Source organism: Cariama cristata, unplaced genomic scaffold, assembly GCF_000690535.1.
Source record: "Cariama cristata isolate BGI_N322 unplaced genomic scaffold, ASM69053v1 scaffold9682, whole genome shotgun sequence".
Taxonomy (NCBI): Eukaryota; Metazoa; Chordata; class Aves; order Cariamiformes; family Cariamidae; genus Cariama; species Cariama cristata.
The window spans coordinates 2,912-11,776 of record NW_009605506.1 but is presented as its reverse complement, the minus strand read 5'-3'; the positions used below and the strand labels follow the sequence as shown (position 1 = coordinate 11,776).

At 40.1% G+C, this 8,865-nt stretch overlaps 1 protein-coding gene across 1 annotated transcript in view; it reads right to left on the bottom strand.

Annotated features, from left to right (window-relative positions):
- Positions 1–8,865, bottom strand: part of LOC104158360 (melanotransferrin-like) — a 15,226-nt gene that overhangs the window by 6,232 nt on the left and 129 nt on the right. The window contains exons 2-9 of the mRNA XM_009695983.1: positions 6,447–6,610; positions 5,053–5,152; positions 3,802–3,978; positions 3,173–3,335; positions 3,002–3,066; positions 2,165–2,322; positions 897–1,083; positions 585–733 (exon numbers count right to left, since the gene is read on the bottom strand). Coding sequence (XP_009694285.1) covers positions 585–733; positions 897–1,083; positions 2,165–2,322; positions 3,002–3,066; positions 3,173–3,335; positions 3,802–3,978; positions 5,053–5,152; positions 6,447–6,610 — 1,163 coding nt within the window. The remainder of the gene's footprint in view (positions 1–584; positions 734–896; positions 1,084–2,164; positions 2,323–3,001; positions 3,067–3,172; positions 3,336–3,801; positions 3,979–5,052; positions 5,153–6,446; positions 6,611–8,865) is intronic.

The window sequence follows — 8,865 nt, the reverse complement described above, 5'->3', positions numbered from 1 at the left end:
GCAGCTTTCCAGCCACTTGTCCCCAAGCCTGCAGCATTGCATGGGCTTGTTGTGACTGAAGTGCAGGACTCGGCACTTGATCTTGTTAAACCTCATACAGTTGGTCTTGGCCCATCGATCCAGCCTGTCCAGATCCCTCTGTCTTCTACCACAACCTAGACTAGCTGTGACTCATCTGAAGTAGTCTACAGTGAAGCTACCCAGTGCAAATATTATTTAAAATTATTATTTTCATCACAATTTCTGGCAGAACAAGCTTTTCTGGGGAAATAAATCTTGATTTTCAAATGATCCTGTAGATTAGATAATGTGAACTAAGCCAGGGACAGCATTAAAGGTCTTTTTCCTCTTCTTCTTCCCTCCTCCAGGCACTAGGGATGCTGAAGTGTAAGCACTTCTGTGCCTAAGCTGCAATCAAATGCCTTCCAAAAGGATGTGTTTTGATTAATGTGTTTTGATTAATTCCCTCTCATTCCCACTGGTTCCTCTAGTGCACAGGCTGGTTTCCTCTTGTTCAGCTCAGACAAGGACACACACACCCTGTGCAGTCTTACCACATACTCTGACCAGAGGGAGTCTCCTACCTTGATCATTTCAATGCATTTGGTCATGGAAGTTGCTTGGACACAGACTAATGGGTAGGATTTGATGCTCAGTGCCCACTCCTCACATTTGCGAAGTTCAGCATCACTGATGCAGCACCAGCGCACAACACTGTTGTCCAAAGAGCTCCCTGAATTAGAAGGAAGGAGTACAGTGAGATCATGTCACCTATGCACCAATCTTTGTTAAGGGGACATTTAGGTCTATGCACTTGTGCCTGGCAGGAGGAATAACATGGAAAGAGAACTTTTTCTTCCCTTTCCTTAGCTATAGTCCTCTGGAAAGCTTCTCACCTTCATGGCCTAGTCCCTTAAGGAGAGCTACATAATCTAGACCAAGGACATAGGCAATCTCTAGCTGCTCCTCAAGAAGCTGGAGGTGCTGAGTGGCATCCCGGAACAGCAGGTTCTTCCCTCCGAAGGGTGCTGAAGTGAAGAGTTCAAACCTGGCTCTTTCCTTTCCTTTTCGCCCAAAGAGGCGCTAGGACAAGAACAACACTTTTAATTGCAAAAAATCTGCCCGTCCTTCCAGTAACAGGCAGCCTCATCCTTCCCTCCCTTCATATCAATGCTTTGTAACATAGCACTCAGGGTTCCCCCACACTGGGACAAAGCCCATGGGTACTGCAGTGAGTGGATGGTTCCAGTCCTAAAAGCATTATATGATTCACTTTTTTGGAGAATTTTTTCCCATCTTAGTTATTCCAATTTATTGGGCTGAGCTCAATGTCTTCTACTCTGGAAAAGGAACTGAGGGAGTATAGCTGAGTGAGAAACATTTGTGATAAAGATCAGTGCAGTAAAGGGGTGCAAGATATCTTGTGCTTTATGATGGGAAGTACTATGTGCAAAGTAGCTCTGTTCAACGTGATGGTACTGCAAGAGAAGAAAGCACTGGCAAGTGTACTAGCAACACTGCTGCACAGCCGTGCTACGTATGGGGGAACACAGCTAAGGTATGTGTTAGTAAGTGCACTGACAAAGGCATATGAAGATCTCTCAATAAAGAAGAGATTTTGTACAACTGCTCTCTACCAGAGTCTGCGTGACAGCACAATCCAGCCCACTGGGTTGAATTATTCACTGTCTACTGGACTATTATAAGGGCTGCATGGCTTCATGAATTCTTTACATTTGCATTTAAATAAGCATTTCAGGTTCAGCTTCAGATAGATTCCTGGATGTCAAGGTAACAGATACTATTTATAGTTGAGAAAAAGAGAGGAACACGGGTGAACCCTGCCTAAACCTATGAATCTCTCTCAGCTACATAAGAATTCATGTAAGTTCCAGGGCAGGGTGAACATCATTAGCCATCTTCCAGTTTGGGTGTTATGGCATCTTCCCCTTCTTTACTTATTTTTTCCCAGCCTTCTACAGAAGAAACATAAAACCTTCTTCCAGAAACAATGGAGGATCCTTCCCCAGAACAATCAATTTTCAGTGCTTTGTTCACACTAACTATAAATTTCTCAAGAAAGAAGGCAAACTGGGTGGAAGCAAACACAAAGATGGAAGGAAAACTTGTGTCTGGAGATATATAGCTTATAATATCCACTCACTTGTATCATGCTAAGAAATTTGTTGGTGATCTTCTGGAAGTTGTGACGGGTGATGATGCCATGGCCAGGCCCCTTGCCCAAGTTACAGGTGCCATATTCAGTCAGGTCAGCTGTAGTGCCATCAGGACACAAGAGTTCATATTCCTGTTGTTCTGACTCTGAAACAAGAAGACACTCATGAATCTATGAAGTGAGACGTGACTTGGCAGCAGGTGCAGAGATGAAAGGCAAAACGTTTTTAGAGGAGGTTGCTCAACGATTATGCAGGCAGCACAGCGTACCAAGCACACTTGGGAAAGTTGTCTTTGATGTGCTCTTCTCTTAACAAAGAGAGGGACCTCAGCCAGAGGTACTCCAAAATACTCTTTAAGCTGTACCCCTGTAAATAAATTTGTTTAAAAATATTTACCTGCAAATACTACTGCTACTCACCTTCAAAACCGACAGTACAGAGCTCGACTGAGTTTAAAAATACAAAACAGCTATACAGGAACTGCACATTCTAGCAGCTCAATACACTGAATTTTAAAAGGAATCTTATAACTCAGGCAACGCAAATACTGACAGCTGCATCAGAGACTTTAGCCTAAAGAAATCACCTGTATAAAAACATCTGTCTGCTCCCATTCTAAGAATCTCCTGTGAGCAATTATTGCTCACTTACTCTTTCCTCTTCTATTTCCTTCTAACTTGTGTGAAGAGCCAAGAAATACCACTGAACTGCTTGCAGAGATTGAATTTTCCCCAGAAACAACAAAAATATAGGCATATCCCCAAATTCCCAAGTAGGAAAGAGCACAGCCAGAGGTTAAAAGGAATCTGAGTTTTCAGGATTACCTGTGGCACTCATAATTGTTAGATGATCTAAAAAGGCAACATCTGCCATTCCATTCTTCAAGCACCTGCAGGAAGACAAATGCCATCCTATTAACGTGTCACCTGGCTTTTCCTCCCTCACAAGTTCTTTTTCCCCAAAGGTAAATTCAGTACCAGTGTCACAGAGCTCACCTGAAGGCTCCCTCAGAGTCATAGAAGGGTTCGTTACCGCTTGTCTCACAGAAGTGGTTCCTGTCCCTGACATAGGATTTTTGTCCTTGGCAGAGAGCACACAGTCGAGGAGCAGCAACACCAACCCCAGGGATACAGCTTGCATTGAAATACTCACTGATGACTGCAGATGAGGGGGGCGCGGAAAAAAAAAAGTCAAATGGGAAAAAATGGAAGAAGGAAAAGGGTCCAAACATATCATGGACATAAGTAGGACTATGGAGCTTTAAAAAATAAATCAGCAAATGCTGCTCCATTGTCTAAACTTCAAATTTGAAACACTTGCTGGAAGCAGAGTGTTCAGATTTTGCTTGTTTAAAACCATCTTTATGTTGGTTAGATATTGCAAAGATTTGTTCCCTGTTGCATACAGAACACAAAGATTTCCTGTTTTGGTAACAATTCTGCTGCTTTGAGATGCTAGAAATGTTCTGAAGAGAGCTAACAGCCAGTATCAAAAACACTCAAAGAGGATACCTGATCCACAAAGCTCTTCAATTTCCACGTAGCTCAGTTCATTCTACATCTGCTTGCATTTCACTCAGTTTTGCTGAGGGCAGAGGCATAGCCCCATGGCTCTTAGCACCCACCTTGGCTCAGAGGTTGTGCCTCATCCCAGGAAAGATAATTTCTTGCAAGGAGAAAGCCAAGTGGAATATTCCAGCCTGATGTCCATCTGGCTCCATTGTGGCAGCTGCGTGTGCCTCGTAGCCTCTGGATATCCAGAGTTCCTCGCTTGGCAACAGCCACCGCAAACACACAATTTCCTGCGATAGGACAAATATGTAACAGAAATAACTAAACCCAATTCTGCAGCTTCCATCTGTGTACAGGAGTTCAACTACTTCTGTGAACTTGGCTAAGGGAAAAAAAAAAATCTTAGGCATATGAAACATAGGTACTTACGCCAGGAACTTTACCGTATACTGGCTACATGGCACCTTGTCAAACTAAGCGATGCAAGTGACGTGCAAAGCAAGAACGTAAAAATCTGGTGGAAAAGGCTTACAAGATCATCCAGCTCCATCATCCAATGCAATTGCTTCTCAAGAATTTTGAACATTCATATCACACTGTTTAGGTATTGTAATGGAAAGAACTCCTATGTCTTATCCTTAGAACACACTTACTGCTTGAAACATATCAATTCCACTATGATTTCACGGTTCTCCAGACAAAACAAAATTCACTTCTGTTCTCATACCGTCCCCGTATTAGTCTCTTCCTACATCCATCTGCTAATTTGGCTTCCTTCTCAGATTCATGTCCCACAAGTATTTTCTACTGTATGCTTGATTTTGACTTAGACTTATTCTTGCCTTAGAAATCATTCATTGCACAGATTGTTCAGGTCTGCCAGGAATAAAGAGGAATCTTACCATAACAAAATTCTCCACCTTATGTTCTTGTCTCTTTAGGGTGAGAAGAAGAGAATTAATTCATGAGAGAAGCTAATCTCTTAAAGAACCACTAGTAAATGTTCAGTTACACTAGTAAAGAACTTGGTATGTGAACTGACACAGATGGAATAAAATCCTTGTTATTACCTACAAGATGTTGAACTCCAGTACACTAGTGCTGCGGGCAGGGATAGATACAGACAATTTGTCATAGTGACAGTACCACAGGCAGAAAAGGTTACTAGATACAAAGCACCACTGGTATTTTATTCATCATCACTAAGTATTTTAGAAACAGTTGTTAGTCACCTCCATTCTCCTATAAATGTAATGAAAAAGTATAGACTTTTTTTCAAGAATTCTTGAGCTTTGCCTTTCACTGCACAGCAATTTATTAGCCAAATTAGAAGTACAGCTTATTCTTTTGCTTTATGAACCTACCTTGATCATAGATCTCCTTTGCCACCACTGTCAAACCATAGAGTTTTACAGCAGAGTAAACATCTCCAGCATCCAAGGAGGCAGCATCTGCTTTATTCACCTTAAAAACAGCAAACCCCTCAAAACAAGCGTGTTTACAGGGAAACAAACAGAGCAGCTTCAAGAGCAGAGTTTCTGCCTGAGAAGTAGTAACCAGTGATTTTTACAAGCATTTCCTTTGTTTTTAATTGAATCCCTGCTACTAAGCATGGTGAAATGTTAGCAATGAAGGCTGCTACCTTCAAAAAACACCAGTTCTTTTTCAGTAACATCCTTTTTCACCTCTTCTTTCGGCCTTCCCTTCCAAAACCACAATTCTGATGCCAACTGAAGAAAAAGGCAATGCCTATTGCCTCCTACTGCTCCCGCAAGACACCAAATCCTCCTCAGAGTTCTCCTGGCTATAATATTTCCATAACCCAGAAAGTGGAACTGAAGTCTCTTAACAGGGGTTGCAGGACTGAATGAAAACACGAAATAAACTATTCCTTGAACCAACAAGAAAGGTTTTCTTTGTTTTGTTTTCCAGGTCAGATTTGGACTCCATTGAAGGCAACTGGGACTGAATGAAAACAGAAACTGAAAATCTCTATCCCAATCAAGTTTTAGGTATGTTAATGAAATTATTCTACAGCAAATGCTTATCTTCCTTTTTCTTTAGTGATTTTTTTCAAAGCCTATAGCATTATGAAAATTTCATTTCAGAACTGGTCAATTACAAGAACTTACACTTACAAAAGGTCTGATGACTAATTTTATTCAAATTAAGATTTTTATATGAAAAAGGTTTTGCTCTTCACTTCAGAAAAGACTGACTAGGGGCTAAAAATAGTAGGGAAGGAAAGGAAGAGAAAATGTTAATTACAGTCAGAGTAGGACCAAAACCCACAAGCAAGGGGAATGCTCTGACTAAGTTTTAATTTTGTAGTTTGGTTTTGTCCATTTACTTCCAAGCAGCTTTTTAGTTATTTCCTAGAGATTGCAAGGACATTAGCTGGGGTAAAATAGTACATCTAGTACAATGGCCATGGGTTTTAATTCTTCCCTCTCAAGCTACCATGTACATAGAAATTACATAGAATCATTATGGTTGGAAGAGACCTCAAAGATCATCAAGTCCAACCGTATACCCGATGCCACCATGCCCACTAAACCCACTAAACCATGTCTTGAAGCGACACATCTAAACGTTTTTTGAACACCTCCAGGGATGGTGACTCCACCACCATCTTTGTCATATATGCAATACCATCATTTCAGTATCATTTTATTCTCCCATGGATTCTGTTTACCAGTTACTTCTTCAAAAGAGGATTTGGACTCAAAATCAGTTTTAAAAATCTCTGTGAACTCACCCTGATTTTATCAATGCAGTCATATGTATTGTGGGCTCTGATGCAAGAAATCCTAGCAAACGAATTGACAGTAGCAAGGGGCAGCACAGCCGTAAGTGCTTTGGACAGTTCAGCACACTTTCTCTGTTCTAAGTCAGAAAGGGTGCACCATCGGAATTTCTTCCCTGTAGGATCAAAAAAGAAGTCAAGATTTGTAGGATTTAGTGAAATAAAAAAAGTCAGTTTAAGACCACATGGAAGAGGGAGGTTATTTTATTTTATTTAACTTCACAAATAAGTTGATCCTGCCCACTCACACTCTCATATCCACATACTTACAGGCACCCAAAAGATGCCCAAGCAGTCTGACCAAGGTCACTTTTGCCCAACATGGAGGACAATGAGTGTTTGCTGTTGAATCTTTACTATGTCTCTTTGCTTCCTCTTGGCTGGCAGCAACAAACCAGTTTTTAGGTAGATTTTTCAAGAATTAACAACTATTATGGCATGATCTTTTGCCTCCAGATCTTCCTTGCTTCATCCTCCATGAATTTTAGGCAAGGTTGCCACCCAAAATGAGGAAACAAAGGCAAGGACACCTTTATGACTATGGTCTGTTTTTCTGTTGGGATAGCAAGAAGAGGAATGGCACTTACAATGTAGTGCAACCTTGTTAGCATCTTCCTGTTATCAGACTGCAGTTTTTTTTCCTAACAAGTCAACTGTGATGTGACCTTATCAGAGCACAGACCTTCTAATCTTGATATAAACAATGAAACTCTGGCGAGTGATCAGTTTTATTGCTGTCAGTTTTGTCCTTGGTTATTAATACAGGCCATTCTTTTAACCTTTGCTCTGCTGTTTCCTCTGGTGCTTTCACACACACATATCCCCATGCATAATCTATCCATATCAATCTTACTACTTCTGTTACAAAGTTCTAGAGATTCAGAACTAAGCCTGCAAAAGAATAAGAAATATGGAGGGAGGGTGTTGATAGAGGATGTAGTTGAGACCCACATCAGAGCTCCAGGGTTAGAAAACCTTAGATCAGAGGAGAGGTATGAAAATTTTAAGAAATTCACAATTAAATGCTACTTTATAATAGAGTAAACCAAACCCCTAAATCTAAGAGGTAAGGATCTGGGACTATTTGAAACTATGATGGCAATTCTGTGACTTGGACCTTCTTCTGATTTTAAACAATGTGTTATCTAAGTGTTTCTTCAGCAATGACAAGTAACTCGCTGGATTTCCCTCAAGATAGAGAGGTCTATATTCTGTGACAACACCCACTACGAAAGACAGGAACTAGGGACAATTTGGTTATTGACAATGAAGAATCATGTACTATGTTGAACAGAGTACTGAATAAACATTATCAAAAAAATCCTCAAAATCTTACCTCTTCCAAGCAGGAACTTAGTAAGAATTATCTTCATTTCTGGATGTCAAGCAAAGAGATCAAATAACCTGCACAGGAATACTGTGCAGAACTGTAACAGAACTGAACTATTCAGCAGTCAGATCTTTTTTCCAGATGAAAACTAAGTAACTAGTGGAAAAAAAAATCCCAAAACATTGCCAGCCGAAAGAAGGGTTTAGGAAGATGCAATTAGAAGTGAAGGTGAAAGCTCCTTTTTCAGGAGTCAGGGGTTTGGTTGGTTTAAACTCACTACAAAGCTCCATCTTAAAGGAGTCCAGACATGTCAACAAAATTTCCTCTTTTGCTTTAGGCTCCAATTATTCCATCTTGCATGTATTATGACTTATTTTGCATTCTTCCTATTAAATGCCTTCTACTTTGAAATATACACCTCAAGAAGATACTATGCATTTAAGGACAAAAAAGTGATTATTATATATAAAAATAGCATGCAGTTATGTAACTTGAGAGAATCTTATACCATGTAATGAAAACCAGGACTAAATGCATAGAAAACACTACAACATCTCGAACATTGTCATTTCCAGATGTTTAAGCATTTGAGACTCTGGCGATCTATTAATATTAAACAAAAATACTGCCTGGAATAAATAATGTTTACAATTAAAACACTGAAGTTTTTATTTCTTTGAGCATAGCATCAAACATTAGTACTCCATTTGTTATGACATTAATTCAGCACAATTCCAAAAAGAATCATTGTGGTTTTAGAGGGGAACAGCTTGAAATACACTGATTCATTTTGACAGCGTTAATGGATACACAGATCTCAGCTATTCAAAGGAATCAAACCTTCACTGAAAGACTAAGAAACTAGTGTATCAAGCTGCTTCAAAACTAACAGGGTCACCATCTGCCAGTGATCAAACAGGAAAAATACAAGCAAATGGAAATCACAGGCACAGTTCTAGCCGCAACTTCTTTGCACAGAGCAAAACCAAAGCATATAATAGAGTTTGTATCCTGGTAACCCATCCAGCAGTCACCTTTCTC